The sequence below is a fragment of the Microcebus murinus genome, chromosome 28, assembly GCF_040939455.1.
Source record: "Microcebus murinus isolate Inina chromosome 28, M.murinus_Inina_mat1.0, whole genome shotgun sequence".
Taxonomy (NCBI): domain Eukaryota; kingdom Metazoa; phylum Chordata; class Mammalia; order Primates; family Cheirogaleidae; genus Microcebus; species Microcebus murinus.
In genome coordinates, this window is record NC_134131.1 from 8,291,431 (window position 1) to 8,312,398 (window position 20,968).

General features: G+C 34.5%; 1 protein-coding gene across 3 annotated transcripts in view; it reads left to right on the top strand.

Annotated features, from left to right (window-relative positions):
* Window positions 1–20,968, top strand: part of CNTN6 (contactin 6) — a 282,265-nt gene that overhangs the window by 186,345 nt on the left and 74,952 nt on the right. For all 3 annotated transcript variants that reach the window (XM_075998472.1, XM_012740481.3, XM_012740492.3), the window contains 2 exons: window positions 16,177–16,361; window positions 20,357–20,493. Coding sequence is in view for 2 of the 3 variants with exons in the window: in XM_012740481.3 (XP_012595935.2) it covers window positions 16,177–16,361; window positions 20,357–20,493 (322 nt within the window). In the remaining variant the exon portion in view is untranslated. The remainder of the gene's footprint in view (window positions 1–16,176; window positions 16,362–20,356; window positions 20,494–20,968) is intronic.

Consider the following 20,968-nt stretch of genomic DNA (forward strand, 5'->3'; position numbering starts at 1 on the left):
GGAAACATGCAAATGTGAGTTATACATAAAAGAATTTTACATACACTTGCCAATAGTTTCCAGAAAACCAATTACATTGTATTTGACACATTGCAAACATACTGAAAATGCTTTTTAGTCCATTATAAATTTTGACATTTACCAAATATGATATAGTCTTCTAAATTTATAAAATTAACAAACATACAAAGCAACACACTGGCTAGAATATTAACTATATTATAGACACAATTACAATCTGAAAGTAACAAAATCAAACTTCCTACCTTTAAAATTATAAATCTATATTTGTAGGTTTATTGCCAGATGTTTTATGAACTCTATTGAATATTTATTATAAATTGTATTCTATAACACTTCTTCATAAAAATATTGCTGCGTAGCTCTTGATTTTAGTCTTTTTCCCCCAAATGTAGTGACTTCTTTGTATCAATCTATCTAAATCTTTGTGTCCACTTTATGAGGTACTTCTCTCTTTTGTAAGAAGTTCCATAAATTCAAAACTGAGGAAAGCTAATTGATTTAGAGGTGAATGAAATAAAAGATTTTTTAATTATATTTGCTGACCAATTATTGATTACTCTTTAAGCTATACACTATTCATTACACTAGGATTAAGATATTTTAATAAATAGAGAACGAAAAAAAAGTAGGAGGGAAGAAATCATTCAGTATATAGTGGCTAGGAGGGAGACAAAAGGAAAAACAGAAAGACTGGTTTCAGCACCAGATCATTCTTCTGCATGTGGCTATCCAATTTTCCCAGCACTATTTATTGAATAGAGCATCTCTTCCCCAGTTTATATTGTTGTCTGCTTTGCCAAAGGTGGGTTAGCTGTATGAGGATGGTTTTATATCTGGGTTATCTGTTCTGTTCCATTGTTCTATGTCTCTATTTTTGTGCTAATACCATGATGTTTTGGTTACTAGAGCCCTGTGGTAGAGTTTGAAGTCACAGACCTATATCCCTTATGAATATAGATGGAAAAATCCTCAATACAATACTAGCAAACCAAATTTAACAGCACATCAAAACAATAATCCATCGTGATGAAGTGGGCTTAATCCCAGGGATGCAAGGATGGTTCTACCTATGTAAATCATTAAATGTGATTCAACACATAAACAGGAGCAAAAACAAAGACCATATGATCATCTCAATAAATGCAGAAAAAGCATTTGAAAAAATGCAGCACATTTCATAATAAAAACCTCTACAAGCTAGGCATAGTAGGGATGTATGTCAAAATAATAAAAGGCATATATGACAAACCCACAGCCAACACCCTACTACATGGGGAAAAGTTGAAAGCATCCCCCCCCCCAAGCACTGGAACAAGACAAGAGTGCCCACTGCCACCACTTTTATTCAACATAGTGCCGGAAGTCCTAGCCAGAGCAATCAAGCAAGAAAAAGAAATAAAGAGCATCCAAATGGGGAAACAGGAGGTCAAATTATCTCTTTTCACTGATGATATGATAAGACTCCATGAAAAGATTCCTAGACTTGATAAATAAATTCATCAAAGTCTCAGGCTACAAAATTAACGTATACAAATCAGTAGCCTTTCTGTATAGCAATAACAGTCAAGCTGAGAGTCAAATAAAAAATTCAATACCATTCACAGTAACTACAAAGAAAACAAAATACCTAGGAATATACTTAACTACAGAGGTGGAAGATCTCTGCATGTAATCATGGAGGTGAAAGGTCTCTACAAGGAGAACTACAAAAATCACTGTGAGGAAAGAAATCACAGATGACCCAAACAAATGGAAAAACATATCATTCTCACGGATCAATAGAATCAATGTTGTTAAAATGTTCATATTGCCCAAAGTGATTTACAGATTCAATGCAATCCCCATCAAAATACTAATGTCACATTTCACAGATCTAGAAAAAATAATTCTATGCTTCGTTTGGAACCAGAAAAGACCCAAATAGCCAAGGCAATCTTAAGCAAAAAGATTCTTTCTTAAATAGAGCCTTCAGCTTGCAATTATTTCAGCTGTAGTTTTCTGCTGTTATTCAGGGGCCCTACCTATAGCTGGTAAGAAAGTCCTTGCTTGCTCATTCTATCAAATCAGTCATTTATGAATGTGTTTCTATTGACTGTTTTTTTCTCCTAGTCATGATTCTCATTGTTTGCTTGTTTGGATATCTAGTACTTTAAATTGGATAATGGACATCCAAAATGTTATGTTGTTGAATGCTGGATTGTGGTATATTTATATGAAGATTGTTGGATTTTATTGTGTTAGGCAGTTATTCAGCTACTATGAATTCTCTTGATTTTCCTGTGGCATGTGATTAAGTTTTCTTAGAGTAGATATAGAGTAGACTTTAAGACTAGTTTATTACTAAGATGAGTCTCCCTACTGAATCCCCCAAATGTTCAACAAGTCTTTATTCTCTGGCATAGAAGAGCCCAAATGTCTTCTAGTCCTGTCTGAGCTCTGAATTTTTTTCTTTGCCCACAACATGTGACACTCCTATGTATATCTCTGGAGCACATGCTTTTAGCAATGCCATCCTTTCTAATAGTCTACTCTGGGATTCCAGCCACTTCAGTCCCCCTAAATTCTGATCTTTGTCTACTCTGCTCAGTGAAACTATACAATACTATTTATGTCTCCCCTCCCTACTCCCTGATCTAGAAAGTGCCTCTACACAGAAAATGAGGGCTACCAGAGGCTAACTTCATTTTTTTCTCTCTTTAAGGATCACAACTTTGTGCTGCCACTTGTTCAATTACTAGAAATAAGAGCTTTATTCATATAGTTATCCAGTTTCTTATTTTTTAATGCTAATTATAAAGGTAAATATAGTGAGGCTTAGAAAATTAAGTGACTTGACCAACAATAGCTGCATATCTGGTATTCAAATCTATATCTCACTGATTCTGACTTCAAAGCTCGTGCCCAATAACCCTTTGATATTTACATAGAATTGCCTTTTCAGTAGATGACTTAATTATTGGTGTGCAGATACAGTATGACCATCAATTATGTAAATATTTTACTAGAAAAAGGCTTGAAAATTTTCAACAAAATGTTAAAAAATACTTTATCAGGGGAATGGTATTATGGATATATTTCCCATTTATGTTATCTGGAATTACTAATATTTCCGCAACACGTTTTAATTTTATACATTAAAAGTTTAAAAATGCATAAAATATAACTTTTAAGCTATGTTTGAATGAAAAGAAACAAGTGTTTCCAAAAATTGATCAGGACCAATGAGGTGTATACACCCCATTGGTTTAAATGTGATAAGGGCAATGTTAAAAATTTCTAAAAATCTGGTATAGGTGATGAGGGAGAGCTCTGAAAACATAGTTTCAGTCACAGCAACTAACATAGGAGGCTTCTGCAGACATCCAGGCAGGGTGGTGAAATCTAGGGAAGGCTGGCTGAAGTGTTTACTCATAGAATCCAAGCATGTTAAACCTCTGTAGTCTAGTATGAGTATAGAATAAAAAAGACAAAGCTTCAAATGCCTGAACTTTAATTGCTATGACTTTGCGGATACGTTACTCACTTTCCATGTTGGAGTTTCAGAGCTGACATAGTTACAGTTTGCAACTCTCAGCTTTGTCTCATTTGTTTAACATGGCAGAGTCTTAATTATCAAAGCTGCAAATTAATTGTATTGCGAAATACCCCGAGAAGCTTTCATACAGGTGCTATGCAGATGTAGTATGATTGACTGATAGGTTTGCATGTCGCCTTTGAATAAAATATGGGTCTTTGCTCTGAATGAAGAAATTAAACTGTTGTTCCCCCATAACTCTATTCTATTGCTTTTGTAAACAACCAAAGATATTATTATTTTTCTTTAAATCTTAATTTAGTAACTTTGCTGTCAGTGCTTTGGAATGTAAATAAAATTAGTAGCAGCACTGAATGTTCCAGTGTGTTCTGGAACTTTCACACAGAGGACTATATTTATGTCTACATGTATATCTTATTTACTTTTTTCTAATTTATGAAGCAAAAGATACCCAGCATGCCTATTAATGTCACACAATAAATTTGAAGTCTCACCATGATGTTTGTAGGTGTTCTAAAACTTTCAGATTGCAGAGGAGCTATTTCTTATAATGTTTGCTTTTCTTCTTAGCCATGTGGATAGCATTGCAGATTACGCTGCAGAAAGATTTCTTAAGTCATTCAGGATGACAGTAATATTTTTAAATCCAGCTAGGTACCATAAGATTTTTCAGGCCTTTAACAATTATGTTGTTTTTTAAAAACAAATCTATCAGATATCATAATACTTTTTAATCTGGATGTCTAGTAAGTAGTTTACTTTTTGTTTCTCCCTCAATGAATTGAATGGACAGAAAACTGAATGTCCTCCCAAGCACCCATTTGTCCCAGAATTTGTACTGAAACCTAATCTTCAGGTTTTTGCTAATGGCCTTGCATTGAAACATGACATTAAATTACTCGGCGTAAAATAATAAGGTAAAGTCTATGGAATACTCACCACTCTTGACCATGCAAGCAGATCTGACAACTAACAAATCTTCAAGCTTGTCATTCAGAAATTGAAAAACAACATTAACCCCTAGCAAATACTCACTCACGTACACAAGCGATGAATAATTTGCTAGTGGATTTATCAGCACTTGAAGGCAACATGGTGTTATGAAGAGTATGGACCTTGAATTCGAAGAGATCAGGGTTTAAGTCCTAACTTCCCCTGTGAAGAGCAGGGTGACTTTGGTCAGTGTTCTTATGTGTATAATGAAAGCAAAAATAAACAGATATAGATGATATCTAGCTAGTTAGACAGATGATAGAGTTCCTGGCTCACCATACGCAATCAATAAATAGTAACTATTTTATGAATCCTAGGAATCACAAAAGTTGTTTGGGCTTGTCGTGGCAATGTGTATAGCTAGCGTTACAGCTCTTATTCGTTTGATGGGGGAAAGAACCGAGTGGCACAAGAAGAGTCAGAGAACAGCCTTTATTCTTCCACAGCAGGCTCAGCACACCTAGCGTTACTGCACTCTTCGGGTCTTCCAATCTTCTGACCCTTCTTCCCCATCTTCTCCTGCTTTTATACCCTTGGTAGGGCTCAAAAAGCATCCAATCAACTACAAGCTTTAACATCCAATCAAAATCAACCTTTAACATCCAATCGACAACAAGGTTTAACATCCAATCAAAATCAACCTTTAACATCCAATCGACAACAAGGTTTAGCATCCAATCAAAAACAGTGGGATTCAAAATTACCCAGATCAGGACCACCACACAGGCAGCAGGCACGTGGGTCTGGGGGCACTTGTCACGTGGGGTCCAAGCGACACCAGGGGTCCCCCCAGGGGCTCTCTGCCAGGGGCCTGGCACCCGGCAGCGCACCCTCCAACTGGTCACACACAGCACTGGCCCGCGCAGATGCGGAGTGACAGAGAGGCGACAAGGGATGCCACCGGGCACCCGACATTTTCCATATCAGGCTGAGGAGGTAAAAACAAAAACACATGTACGTGGGAAGGAAATCGTTTCTGTATTATACTTTTGTGGCGAATATAATCTTCAGCGACAATCCCAGATTAATGGATTTATCACTTTAGATTTCCGTGTCTAACCTTTCTAAGGATTACTGACATTCCCTCATTCACTCACATGGTGAGTTGCATACCAATTATTTATGAACTCAGTCAATATGTAGTGAACACCTGATTCAATCCTTAATTCCTTCGTTTCTTCATATAGTGAGTCAGTCAGGAAGGGTTCTCCAAGGAACAGGCACTAGGCTCTGGAGAAATAAACAAGCTTAAGTAAAGAACCTGGGGAGACCTTATTCTAATGAAAATAGGATTTCTGTAACGATGCTCCACCACACCTTTCCCTTGGGAGCAGCCCTTTCTTCCCAGACTGTCTATGAAGGTAGATTCAAGGATCCTTATTTTGGAAGCTTCCCTGATTATCTTTTTCCTAGGCTGCCCTTTGTTAAATTGAGATCGGAGCGGGTCACTCTCAATTCCTTTAGTAGAGCTAATTTTAGGCTATTATCTAAGGTGTGTTTTGGTTTTTTTTAATCTTTGAGAAATGGGAAATTCTTTTATTTTTTCCTTTCACAAAATATTTTTTAACTAATAGATTTTTAAATAATAGTTTTAGAACAGAAATATTGAGCAGATGGTACAGAGAGAACCCACAAAATCTCTCACACTGTTTCCCCCATTGTTAATGTTGTACATTTTCATGACACCTTTTTTATAATTAATCAACCAATATTGCTGTGGTGCTTTTCTTAATTAAAGACCATAGTTTATTCAAATTTCCTTGAGTTTTACTTAATTTCCTTTCTCTGTTCCAAGGTTCTATCAAAGGGTACCACATTACATGGGGTTTTCTTGTCTCCTTAGGGTCCTCTTGGCTATAACAGTGCCTCATATATTTCTTCCTTATATGCCTAAAGAGCTGCCAGTGAAACCATCTGGCCCGGTGTATTCTAATTTGGAAGATATGGATTATTGACTCATTTTCTTTAATAGTTAAAGGTCTGTTAAGATTATCTATTTCTTCTTTTCAGAATTTTGGTAATCTGTATCTTTTAAGGATTTGGTCCATTTTATCTAATTTATCTTTTTAATGTACATGCATCTTTAGTGACATTTGTCCTTTGTGTCTTTCTTTTATCCTTGGTTAGCCCAGCTAGAGATTTATTGATTTTATTGATCTTTTCAAAGAACCAACTTTTGGTTTCATTGATTTCCTCTATTAGTTTTCTCTTTTCAATTACAACCGCATTTCAATGGAATTCTTCTCACATGAGAAGTAGAACAAATGTCCAAGAAAGATAAGAGGAAAAAGTTTGAGACCAGGGAATAGACCAACGCTGAAAGCTAGGGAGTGTGCACATGGTCACTCACAACCAATGCATGGAGCAAACTAGAAAAGAAATATATGCACTGTATTATAAGACATAAAGTTCTTTTTGTAGAGCAAGAATGAGCCAGAAACCAGATTTCTAGAAATGAATTTGAAATGATAGCTCTCAAGGCAGACACAGAAACAAGAAGGGAATTTGGAAGAGTTCCATTAACCTTTGCTTAAAACAAAACAAAACAAAGCAAATAACTTAATAAAGTCTATATATATATATACATAAATGCATAAATATATATGTACATATATATAATTGCAAAAGTCAGACATACTCATTTAAGAAAAATTTAAAAATATAAGCAAGTAAAAAAAGAAAAAAAAAATGAAATTAGTTTTGCAGTTAATTTCTCCCCCAGAGGATAACTGCTCTCAATATTTTGATATACATATATGCTTCCAGTATTTATCGTATTTTTAATACAATTGGCATAATACCCTGCACAGTTTTTTATATAATGATTTTCAATATTCTGAAAAATATACTGTGAACATATCTGCAGGTAAACAGTCTTTTGCACTCTCCTTTGTAATGACAGTGGGGTTTGCCAATATATATTTTCAGCTAACCTCCTACTGTTGAACATTTAGTTTTCCTCTATTTTGTTTCCTTTTTTTTAAATTTTTTGGTTGCAAATAATAATGATGTAATGAATATCCTTGTGGCTATATTTTTCCTATGTTCATATCAACTTCCACGGTATACATGTAGATAAGTACAATTATTGATAAAGGGAATGCCGTATAAAAGCCTAAGGTTTCTGAAATATCTTCCCAGATTCTCCTCAAGAATGATTGCAGAGGCCACGTCAAAGACCAGGAACCCATCCTACCTGTGAGCCTCTTCTGATATTAAAGATATACTCTCAATCTAATATCATTCTCTTCCATTTTTTTTTCCAAAAAGCAGAAATTGGATTTTTACGGCGTTGTTTCTAAAATTATGCTAATTTATAGGCTCTAAGAGATCATCCAAGAAGAATATATATACTTCTGGAAGCAATTCTTCATCTCTTCCATTCCAGTCTATCACCACCTCTTTCAGGAGGCCCACAGTTCTTACTTAAATAATTGGCAGTTACAGAAGAGAAATATTTTAAATCAAAGTTAGAACTGAGCTAGGGGAAAAGAAAAAGTTACTTGTTTCCTATTTTCCAGCTAACTGTGAAGCCCATCTCTAAGCCTTTACTGGAATTTGGAGGAATCTCATTATGTTTGAAATAATAAGAAAGTGCACCATCATTTCACTGATGTACAAAAAGAAAAAAAAAAGTCTATCTACTAGTTGCAAAACACATTAGTTCATTAGATGAAAAAATTATTGCTAAGCACATATTATACACCCTAATAAGGTTTGCTATCATTTTGTAGCTGGTTAATTCAGGAAAAGATGGTGAAGCATAGCAGTTTAGAGCTCAGACTCTATGGAAAGACAGATTTGGGCTCAAATTACTATTTTTTTTTTAATTTATTGTGTGATGTTGGGCATGTAACTCTAACTATCCTAGTTCTAGTCTGTTCATCTATAGAATGTTAACAACCTTAGTCATGGCTTTCATAGTGTTATTGTATGGTTTACCCGAAGCACCTAGCACAGTGCCTAGCATATAATATGTGCTCGATAATTGTTACATATAATAATGATAGAATGATTAAATATTAACATACAATATTCAATGTCTCATTTACTTCTTTATATGAAACTTCATGATTACAAGCTGAGATAAGGCCAAGCCAAATAAATTCAAGATAGCACAAGCCTTGGGAATTCTACCTACCCTGACCAAATTATCATTTTGTCTCCTAAGAGCAGCAGATGTATTTATCTACGGTAACTATTCATTAGAAATAAAAGATTAGGAACAAACTCTTCATTAACTGATAAATGTTGTATCATTTTCAGCTCTACCGCATCCTAAAATAGTGGGCTTTAGTTTATGTTTCATATGGAAATTAAAGCTCATTTTATTTACATTAAAAGGAGTGGAAATTGGCAATACAATTCTAAGAGAATGTTTGGACAATGGTCCCTTCTTGTCTTTATTGGTAATCTTGATAGTAAGGTAATTTAGTAAGTCTTATTTGTGCTTCAAACTTTATATTTCAGAATGTCCTGAGAGGACATAAGGGCACCAATCCCATTCATGAAGGCTCTAACCTCATATGAGCTAATCACCTTCCAAAGGGTTCATCTCCTAATACCATCACCTTGGGGGTTAGTTTTCCAACCTCTGAATTTTGGGGAGACATAAACATTTAATCTGTAGCAAGCACTGACTGCTAGGACAGAATCATGACTACATTTACACAGCTCAGAAAAAAAAAATGTTTTCCTTTTTCCAAAACAGTGAAGATTGCTTTTGTACAGAACTCATGAATTTATCCAAATTTATCCATATAGTATATAGAATCCATATAGTATCCCCATAGGACAATCTTATATTCCAAGCTCTTTGTATGAATATTTCAAGTTGGAGAAATGAAAAGCAGCTAGCTGAACAGTCAGAAAATTCAACAAAGGCATTCTTTGCTGTTTTTTTTTTTATTATTATTATTCTGCTTCAGTCTCTTAGATTAAAAATGGCCATTGACAGGATTTTCTGAAATGAGGTTCAAGTTAAGAATAATCCCAAATACAAGCATCTCAAGAAAGTAGCTCTCTGTACCAGTCTTTAGCTAAAATTCTTAGTATGGCCTAGATTTAAGCTGTGAATAATGAGGTTTAAGAAATCCAGGGGAGAAATATAAGCTTTCTCAAATAGCATTAGTAATAAAAATTCTATTTATGGGCTACAAGTATGGAATTGAAGCACAATCCCTACTAGTGTGAGGAGAACTTTAATTTAACTTCCAATTCAGGTTGCAGTAGGCCAGATGGTTAACAAATGTATTCTCTGTCTTCAGATAAAATTAATAGGATGCTTCCTCCCTAAAAGCATAATGACATGGCGGAATGGAGTAAAAGTTCTTATTGATGGCAATGCTTATTTAAGAAGCACAAAACCAGAGTAGGGGAAAAGAAAGGAAAAAAACTTTGCTTTTATCATCTAGTAGTATTTCACAACTGTGAGGGCTCACATTTCAGCCCAACTTGATTTAGGAAATAGGAACAAAATAAGAAAAGGCTTTTGCAATCCTCTCTTTAAAATACAAGGTTCATGCATCCCTCAGTTATGGTCTGAGGAAACTTTGGGCGAGAGAATTGCTTCAAATTGGTTTTCTTTACTGAGATTTGCATCCAAGCTCAATTTCTTTAAAAAATAAAAATAAATAAAAGAATGGCAGGGGTGGGTGGGAGAATGGAGCTGAGAGGGAAATGTTGACAGAAATAGCTGTTCTCTGTAGTTAGAATGATAAAGGCACCATTTATTTTGACTTTATAATGACACAATTCCAGGAGATTTAACAATAATCTTCATTTGAAAGACTTCTCAAAATTCCACCTTGCTCCATGGCATTTTTTGTTTGTTTAATGCGTAGACTTTGCATTTTAAATAGACCATTTATTTTGAACCACAATGAACTGCCAGTGAAGATTATTGATTGCATTACTAGTATTATCAACATGGACAAACTAGATAGAACCTAAAAAGAACGCTGAAGGCACAGAAGGAGGAAGAGTCTACTCGTGCTTATAATTGAATGGGTGGCAACTCAAAAGAATTAGAAGGTAGATCACAATAAATTAGCCTGTTCCAGAACTCTAAGCGGAGGAGAATTGGCAAGTAATAATTTAGTTGAAATTACCTGTCTAAACGTGAGTAACATTCCAAAAGGTTAATTAGCATTGTTAGCAGCTGCCAGCTAAGTATTTAATTCAGGTGACATATGAAAGCTATCTGTTACAATGCCTGGTATATAGTAACCACTCAATTAATAGTTATTAGTATTATTTTAAAATTTCCCGCTTTCTTATGCAGGACTTTCTTCTCTTTGGAGAGCTGTAATTCCTTTCCTTCCTACCACAGTGGTCCTAGATGGTTTGCCAGGTTGCAAAATACAAGTCCTCCTAAGCTATGCATGCCGTGTGTCTCATCTGAGAGATCCCTGCTCTCACCATGAAGAAATATTTATAAATCAGTTTGTATTGAATACACATAAACTAGGACTTTTGCTTTTGAAATGGTAACAATCACATTATAATGATCTTAAAATATTTTTATAATGATCTTAAAATATTTTATTAATTTTATCACTAATGCTCAAACATATTGTTTAATGTCTGCTAGACACTGTGCACATGACATGGATTATCTCATTTAATCCTCATAATAAGCCCATGAATTATGTGCTATTACCAATTCCCATGCTGTAAATGAGAAAATTCATGCTTATAAAGGTGCAACAAAATATGGCAAAGTATGAGCTATGTTCTTTATACTGCATGAATAGTATTATGCTATCATAACATTAGTATCATTATTGTTATTGACACACAATGGGATATCTTGGACAAATTAACTTGCATTAAAACATTAAAGCACACTACTAAAATAACTTTTTTTTCCATTGATTTCAGCTCTTTCCACCCACTGTCCATTTGGGATGGCTTCAGAAAAGAGAGATGGTATAAAATCTAAAACAGTTCATTTCTTCATAAGAATTTCTAGGACAAAATGGGAACTATTCATTTAAATACATATCTATTTTTAAATAACGTGTATTTTGCATTTATTATTTTTGACTCTATATCTCAAATTACCAATGGTTAAGAGGAACGTAGCATTCATGTTTAGCAATGATATAACAGATCAGGAAAAAAACTCAACATTCAATTAGTGACTATGAAATCTTATAAAACTGCTTGATCTTTCTCTTATCAAAATTTTTATTAACATAAAATATAGCCACAAAATGCACTTAACAAGACTTTCTTTTTTAATTTTAAAATTTTTTATCATTTATTAAAGTTTTATTTCATTTATTTATTTACTGCTCTGAGGATTCTAAAATATCTAGAGCATACAATATAACATCCTGGAGGAATCTACCATATTGTATAATTCAGTCACATGGATAGAAACTAACCCAGCTGGCATTTGAACTGCTGCATTCAGAATCTATTTGTCAGGTCCCTTTTGGTTGAAAAAGCAGGAAACTGACTCAAATGGGTTCAAGACAAAAAGAGAATGTATTGGCCAACTGAAATGTTCAAAGAGAGACTTTTGTTTCATTTTATTTTTGGCACCAGGCATGATTTGATTTAGATGTGTGAAGAATTCCAAGTTTCTTTCCTCTGTGCTAGCTTTGGCTTTCAAAGATACTGTCTCCATTTGGTGGAAAATTGTTGCTTGAAGTTTGAAGTTTATATCCCAGTGTCTCAAAAAAAAATTTCAGTGGAAAGAGACCCCTTCTTCAATAATCATTCCAAAAGCAGTTCCAGAATAGAGTCTAATTGTCCCCGATTGGTTTGTCTGAATTCCTACGTTGACCCATCAAGGTGGCTATGGTGTACAAGCCTCTAATGGCGAGCCCTGAATTATGTGCTCTCTCCTAATACCAGATGTCCATCAGCCCAACTCAGATCAGATGCAGTAAAGATATAGAGGATTGGGTTTTCCAAGGAAAATAAAAATGCAGGCAAAAAAGCAAACACATGTCCTTTGCCAATTTAGAATCCAGGACTCTGAATCTTGTAACCTTCTTCCAAATTGAAAGCTATTATGTTAGAAGCAAGTACTGTACACTGAATCTTATCATCTTCTCCATAATTTGTTTGGCAAACATGTCACTCCAAAATCAAATGGGGTAAGAAAAAAAAAAAAAAAAGAAAGAAAATTCTAGAGGAGTTTCTTTTTTAAGTGAGAGTCCTTTGTGTCTCCATTCGGCCTCATATCTCTTGCATTTCTTGCCTTTTATTTAGATATACCTTTTACTAAGGCAAGAAATGGTGTAGTTGGCCCTGTATAACAATAAGTTCTCAAAATAACGTTACACGACTCGTGGTTTCTCACAAGGGTTCAACTATTCTTTTTTTTTTTTTTTGGTCTTATATGATTCCATTGATGTTTAGTTCTCCAGACTTCTATTTCTATGTGTGTCTAAATGCTGCACACACAAAAAATATCATCCTAAGAAATATTTAAAAGTTCCCTACAGCTGGTGCTGTAACTAAAGTAGCACATGATTAGAGTCTATCAGGGATTCTAATTAATCAGATTTTTCAAGAGGCAGACCCTGACAGGAAGACTTTCTGAAAGTGATTTATTAGAAGAGTTCTTCTTAGGAAGAATCCACAGGAAAATGGGGCACTGGGGCAGGGAAGAGAAAGTAGCCAAGCACAGCGCGGTGCCAGGCAAAGTTGCACAGAAGGTGACTTTGGCTCAGTCCTGTAGGAAAGCTCTGGCGAGGAGACAGGTCACATCTAGAATTGTCCCACAACCAGGGGCATGGGAGTTGTAGTATCTAAACCCTGATACCGAGGCAGTTATTGGTTAAGTGCTATCTCTGGAGGCATGTGAATTCCTGTGTGCCTTTAGCTGTCTCTCTGTGATGGTGCAGTTGGCTACGGCAGCTTGAGGGAAGTCTCCCGTAAAGTGATAACACGCACTGGCTGTTGAGGGTGAGAGTACACCAGCATCTTGGGTGGAAAAGTGATTAGAAGGGATACAGGACCAGCTCTGACACTTTCTGCTAGACAACTCCTATTGGGAAAGTATACCTACATACAATACCTCTTTTTTCCTATCAAGGGAAAAAATGCTTATTCAGTAAGATTTCAATGTTGTCACTCAGGTCTTTTTCTTTGGGAAAGTCAGAATAATTGAGATTGGTTGGTCTTGTTCTTTATACCTCCACAGGACTGGGCCACTTAAAATGGAAATCCACTTTTGTAAAAATCACAAATACCTAGGCTATCAGGGAATGATCTTATAAAAACTGTGAGGTCAGGAGTGCCTTGTGATTACACTTATATCTTCTGATACAAGAAAGCCCAGAAATAAATCCCAGCTATAGGAATAGGAAATGAAATGAAATTATATGTATTTTAGCTATAGGAAATGTAAATGAAATTATATGTACCTCTTATACACATATACAGTACCTGGTATGGAGTTTGTAGTTAATAAAGGGTAGCTATTTGATGTGACATTGTTATAATTATTATAATTGTCAAAATTCTCAATTACTTAGGTATTTACTTATGTAAAAAATAATTGACTTTTGTCTTCACAGTCAGTCTAAGGAACTAAGAAATGACAATGGCAAAAATACACAATTTTTTGCTTTTTTTTTGTCTGAATGTTTTAGATTAAAAAACCTTTTTTAGTTGGATATTTTGCATATATTTGTCATAACCCTCAAAGATGCACTGTCATAAAGAGATAGCAATGGATCATGAATTCAGACAAGTATCTGAGCTTCCTTTTTTCTCTTTGTAAATACATTTTCTTATAAAAATTGTATTACATAGGAAATGCATGCTTATTGTGTGAAAATGGAAACTATTATAGGAGTAAGCAGAGAAAGGAAAATAAAAGACATTCATATCTCAACTACCCACAGATAGCTTTAATGTTTTTGCATATGCAATACATGTATTTTTAATTCAATAATTTCACATATACAATAAAATTCACCAGACTTTGTGAATATCTTTCAGTGTGAATAAATTTTATTTTAGAACTTCATTTATATTTGTTTGGCATTCCATAAAATGAATAAAAAAGAAAGCCAGCTATCTGAGGTTAATTGTTGCCAGGAATATGCCAATTTACTAAAATGTCAACTTAAATTTGGGGTGAGTGGCAAGGCTTTTTAAAAGGACAAAATCTAAATTTATGATAATTATTTTATTTTGTTTCTAACAAATTCAAGATATAACTGTAACTATATGCTAATTCTGAGAAAAATAGATGAATCAAAGACTGATTTAGGGCACATTTTCTGACAAATATGTGTGAACACGTGATATGACTTTTAGTACTGTATCTTCGATGTACATAGGAGGATTATAATATTTTGCTAAAAAAAATTCCTAAAACTTCATCAGTTTTCTTGCTTTATTTGAAGCCTTCACTGAGTCATCACCAATTTTCTGCAGTTGTTTAGTGCTCAGACTCTCCCAGTTTTTGTCAACCACTTTGCATGTGATCGTATATTCTCCCACTTTTGCTGACTTTTAAGAAATGCTGCAGCTCCTACAAGGTTTACAAATTGACTTTGCAAAATGACTTACTACCGCGATTATTAATATGGTTAATCCGAAATAGAATCATTAGAATAGAAACATTTAAATTATCTTCACATCTATAAGGGAAGAAAGAATGACTTGACAGGAGGAAAGGAGAGATGTTAATGTCAACAGCCTTTACAAATGATCAGTTTATCAGTGAATACTTTCCCGTTGACATTTTGCTTATAGCCTGATTTATCTTTTATATTATACCTGTAACAATAAGGCCTTCTACATCATTAATTTCTAAATTCATCCTTTATTAAATGAACACTTAGTTTCACATATAAGATAATTTATTGTTGCTCTTTTAAAAGGTATTAGTCTAAAGATATTAGACATGAGATATTAGACTAAATTCCTATAAATAGAAGAACTCATTTACAAATCCTTTCTAGTAGGAGAGAGAGTGCAATGTAAATTCATCTTTATCATTGTTTTTAAAAATAGTGTATAAATAGATACATTGTTTTGAGGATCATAGAGCCTATTACTTCCAATTCATAAGTATCTGCTTCGTAGTACTGATCCCTCTTGATAATTTAGCTCACCCATTACATATGTCTTCAGTATCCTATTAGTACCCATTTAGCTCTAGAGGAATCTACATTTTGCCTTAGAAATTCATAAATAAAGGTACAGGCTGCCTAATCTTAAATGTCACATTCTCACAAAAGCATCTCCTTGACCACCATACTTAAATTGATAGAAACTTGTTACTGTCTCTGCACCCTGTTTCCTTTATTTCAGTTATTGCAATTTGCAAATGTATTTGTGTTTTTACTATTTGGTTTTGGTATATTTTTCCACTAGTCTGTAAGCAACATGAGAGCAGAGGGCATGCCTATTTTATTCACCACTGTATTCCCTGAATGTAGCACGACTTGCACAAGGCAGGCACTTAATAAAGTGTTAAATAAATAACTGGATGAGTGAATGGTGAATGATTGCATGATCTGGAAGTTAGTCGCAATATAACAGATTGAATTGTTTTTCTTGAGAGTTATTTTTAAGGAAGATTTCGTTTTATTCTGCTGTCATAAAGACTAAACCATCTTCTATTCTAATGAGGTATAACTGTTTAGTCCAGTCCCTGATATTAGTTGGAGAAGGTTGGATGGAAGCCCATTGCCAGGGAAGGTCAAGTACAGCAAATCCCAAGCTATCCTTGAAATCCCGAACTTTCAACAAGAAGACGAAGGCTTTTATGAGTGCATTGCAGGCAACCTTCGAGGAAGAAACCTTGCAAAAGGTCAACTCATTTTTTATGGTGAGCTAATCAAATTTCAAAAAGTATATAAAATATGTGGTAATATCTTTCATAGTAAATAGTGCAGGTCATGAGTGTGTTATGGAAAAGTGTCAAAGGAGAAATAAGGAAGATACATTTCCAGGTTAGGAAGCTTAATGCAATGATTAGCAGGTGGAAAGACCAATTTGAAACTACGGCTTTCATTTCGGCATGGTCTGTGAATGCTATTGTTTATTATAATTGCTTTGAAAATATCAGCTGTGTCATGTTAAAGCCATAAAAGTTATAACATTAATACAAGGTAGTATGAACTCCAATATATTTCCCCAAAAACATTCAGCAGCAACCTACGGCAATCTTAATTATAATTCTAAGTAGAGTTTGCAAATGAAGAAAAAAAATGATAGGGAAAACATAAGACTGCATGGTGGTTTATGATATTTATTTCTACTTCTCAGATTTTATCTATTCATATGTAGGTAATAGACAAATAAGGTCACTACTTCATTAAAAATTATATGGTTGTCTCAGTTCCAGAATTTCCCATATATGTAAGAAAAGTGATGCATGCATATATTATCTGAAAGTTGACTTTATGTTTTCTTTCATCTGGGCCAAAATACACACTTGCTTGAAATTGTCTTTTTTATATCAGATAAACCATAAGATAGGTATACCTTAGAATTATCAAAATGTTGGGTGCTTTTAAAGTATCCTTAACTTCTTTGGTAAATTCAATATATCTGCATTAGAAAACTTTTAAAAACTCTATTTACACATGGCCAAAAATACTTTTCTATGTGACACGTTTATAATCAATGATAAAGTAATTGGAGAAACATTTTTTTTTGATAACCAAAAAAGTCTAGGGCACTGTAATTACTTCATAGGAATGCTGATTGAGTGTCCTACAGGGAGAACATATTGTGCCTTGGTTATATTATTTTCCATTTCCTTTAGAATTTCCAATTTTAACCTGAAATGAAAACTACAATTTTATATATAGATATGATTTCCTACTGATTATTCCCCTACAGTTTTAGCAATGCTAGCAAAAAGATATATATATATATATATATATATATATATATATATATATATATATATATTCTTTTCAATAGTACCCACTTTTTAAAGGAAAGTCTTTGAAATTTAGACTCCTTTGCAAATAAAATAGTAAGAATGCAACTGGGAGATTTTAGTAGAACCAAGATAGTAAAGGCTTTGGCTAGCTTTTAATAAATATTTCCCATTTTCCTATGCGATAGACAAAGATATAACCAAGAGATGAGCCAAGACACAAAGGTATCTATAAAAGGGAAATCAATGATAAAGTACCTTCCTCTACACTGATACAGCAACTATGACATAGAAATTCTATAAGCATTAATTCACATAATTCTTACAATAATTTTATGAGGTAGAAACAATTTTATTTTCTAGGCAAGAAATCTTAGATTAATTGAGAAAAATCTCACAAATAATGATTGGCAGATTCCAGATCAGAACCTTGAAGGGTCTTCTTAAACTGGACTCTTTCCACTCTACCATAGCTCTTCAACATGGCGGTCTATGTCTCTTTGTACTACATCTCATCAAAATCAAATTAGCCATTTGCTGAGTCCAAAATAGTCCTTGTGGGAGAATAACAGATAATTGGTCAATAAGACAATCATTATGCTTCTTAGTCACATATTAATTCACTTGCTAAAGTGCTCTCAAAAGAACAAAGAATTGACTCAATTTCCTCAGAATTGAATAATACTTGAAAAATTCAATGAAGAACCTCTCAGTTTCAATTATATTGCTGCGTTTAAGTTATAATTTAGAACCAAATAATATTCTACATATCCATCTATACTGTATATTTATTACCTCCAACAGAACTCTCTAAATTGTTATTATCATGACAGCAAACTAGAACATGTTCAGAGGAGTCAAGTGACTTTTCGTAACCAGGCAATAGGGGGAAAAATCCAAAACTAAAGCCTGTTAGACCCCAAATCCTAAACTCTTTCTTCCATGTATTTCCTATGTGGTTGAAAATTTAAAACTTTGCTCTTCAGAAATCCTAAGCATCCAAATGTGCACATGCACATTAAAAAAATAATTAAATTATATTATTGCAGTAAGCAAAAAATTAGATATCTCTTAAACCTTTGTAAGCTATGTTGAATTATATATGGACATGCATTTCTGCTCCCAGGTCAAACATATATTAGGACAATTTCTAGATAGGTAACTACAAAGTATACAATTTTATTCATAATACCCTGAAACATGATTCAGTTTCATCAATATACCCAGTTCTTGCCTTGATTTGTCCCTCCAGTCTCCATGAGGCATATTCAGCCATACCTGGAAATTGTCCAGATTTCCATAAGAGGTAACTCTAGGCTTAGTCCCCACGACAAAGAGACATCATGATTTCTTCTACCCAATTACAGCCTCTCTGAAGACCATTCTCTCTTTGAGGGCTGGGTAGGTGTCACAGCGGAAAAATCCTAGAAGTGAGATAGACTTGGGTTTCATGTTGTACACCATTTCAAATCCCCTTAGCCCACTTATGTCACCCACCGCTACAGTGACCAGGTCCGTGCTATGTTCCATAGGGGTAACCTGAAAGAGTCTGGTCTCAGGTGCTGCACCAAGTACATCTTGTTTCCTGTTCCCAGTTTTCTTTGGTTCCTTCAGGAGCCTACTCAGCACTTGAGCATGCACCATATGGGTGTGCATGTAGTTCACATCAGCACTACCTTTACATGACTATGGACAGGAACCAATGAATCAATGCCTCCCCTTCCTTTCCCTGGGTAGACAGCTCATAATGACTCCTTAGAAATTCACCTAGAATGGAGTAAAAATGGTCTATGTTGATAGCTAACTCAGTAACTCAACCTTGCATGGAATTCCCTTCCTTGTTGACTCTTGTCCTGATACTTTTCCCTTGGGCTAGTATTCTCAAATAAATGTCTTGAGCATAAGCCATTTATTTAGACTCTGCTTTCAGGGCTCAAATTTTGGTTTCTGTATTTTCTAACCTTATTGTCTTGATCAGGTTACCTAATACCTCTGCAAAAATCCACTACAAAGGATTGTAGAGAGAATTAAGTTCAATTGCAAATGTTAAACATCCAGGTTGTCACAGCCTGAGGTTCCAAGGGCCCTATATTCCTATATATCCAAGGACAGAACTAAAGAAAGAAGAGGGATTAATTGGTGCATTCAGGAAGCTTCCAATCATCTTTATGGAATAAATATGAATTTTAAAACATTTAATTTAAAACCCATCTGTTTTCATGAATGATGGTAAGGATAATACTTCCTTACGTTCACACCAATTATGTCAGGTGCTTTTTGCCTCAGTGCAATGCAGAACTTTCTCAGATTAGAAAATGATGTTTTGGAAAACTTATGCACAGGGCTAAAGTTAGTTTACTTAACCTTCATACAACTCCAAAAGTTCTCATTCCCTGTTAAGATTTTTATCTAGGGAAAAAATATGTTGGATTATCATCCTACCAATATGTGATGAGGCTCTTATTTCATGTATACCTCAAGCAATTGAGTTGTAATTGTCTGATATAGGTAAGCTTAATTTCAACTTGTTTAGATCAAATATAATCAATAGACTTTCAGATTTAGTATGCGGGTTCAGATTTGGTATACATTTTCTAACTTGACATATGTACTAATAATATTTAGCACGGAATTATTCCTTGGCCCCGTTCTGCATTTTGACCTTTTTCTACAACTCCCAAGTTGTTATACAGGTGCAGCAAAATGACAGATGACAAACACTTAACTTGAGCCAAATGCCCAATGATATTTGCAACAGGATTTCTGTCACCCCACACTGAAGCTCCTGCATTTTCCCTTGTGCAAATCACATGCATGCAGTCCAACTGGACCCAGTTGGCCCTGCCCTTCGATTTCTATAGCCCTTGGAATGTAGCGTGATGTCTCGGATAATTGCCTTACCAAACAGTTGTTCTCACCTTTTTTTGAAACAGCTCCCCCAGAATGGGAACAAAAAATCCACAATACATACCTCTCTATCTATGACAGCTTGTTGTGGGAATGCAAAGCTAATGGAAAGCCAACCCCTTGGTACACATGGTTAAAAAATGGTGAACGCCTCCACCCAGAGGTAAGCATCTCTGTTGATATTAAAAATTCACCTACTCTGCTAAGTAAATTTTGATACTAATGATAATAGTAACTAACAGTAACAGCTAATGGACTATTCATGGGTTATTCAGTCTATTCTAGAAAAATAAATATACATTGATTTATTCAATCCTTTAATAAACTCATAAAGTACTGATATTATCCCCATCTTTCAAATGAGAAGAATAAGATAGAAAAGACAAAAACTTTCACAAGACCACTCAGTCAGTCGTGGATCCACATTGAGATATCATCATTGTCATCCTTATCTTCACAGTTAATATTTATTTAATTCTTATACGGGGCAATCTTTGTGTTAAATATTTTCCATATGTTATCTTATTGCATCCTCCTGAGAAACTTATGAGGGAGATACCATTGTTATTCCTTTATGTAGATAAAGAAAATGAGTTTCGAAGATGTTAAGCCACTTTTTTTTACGTCACATAGTAGCT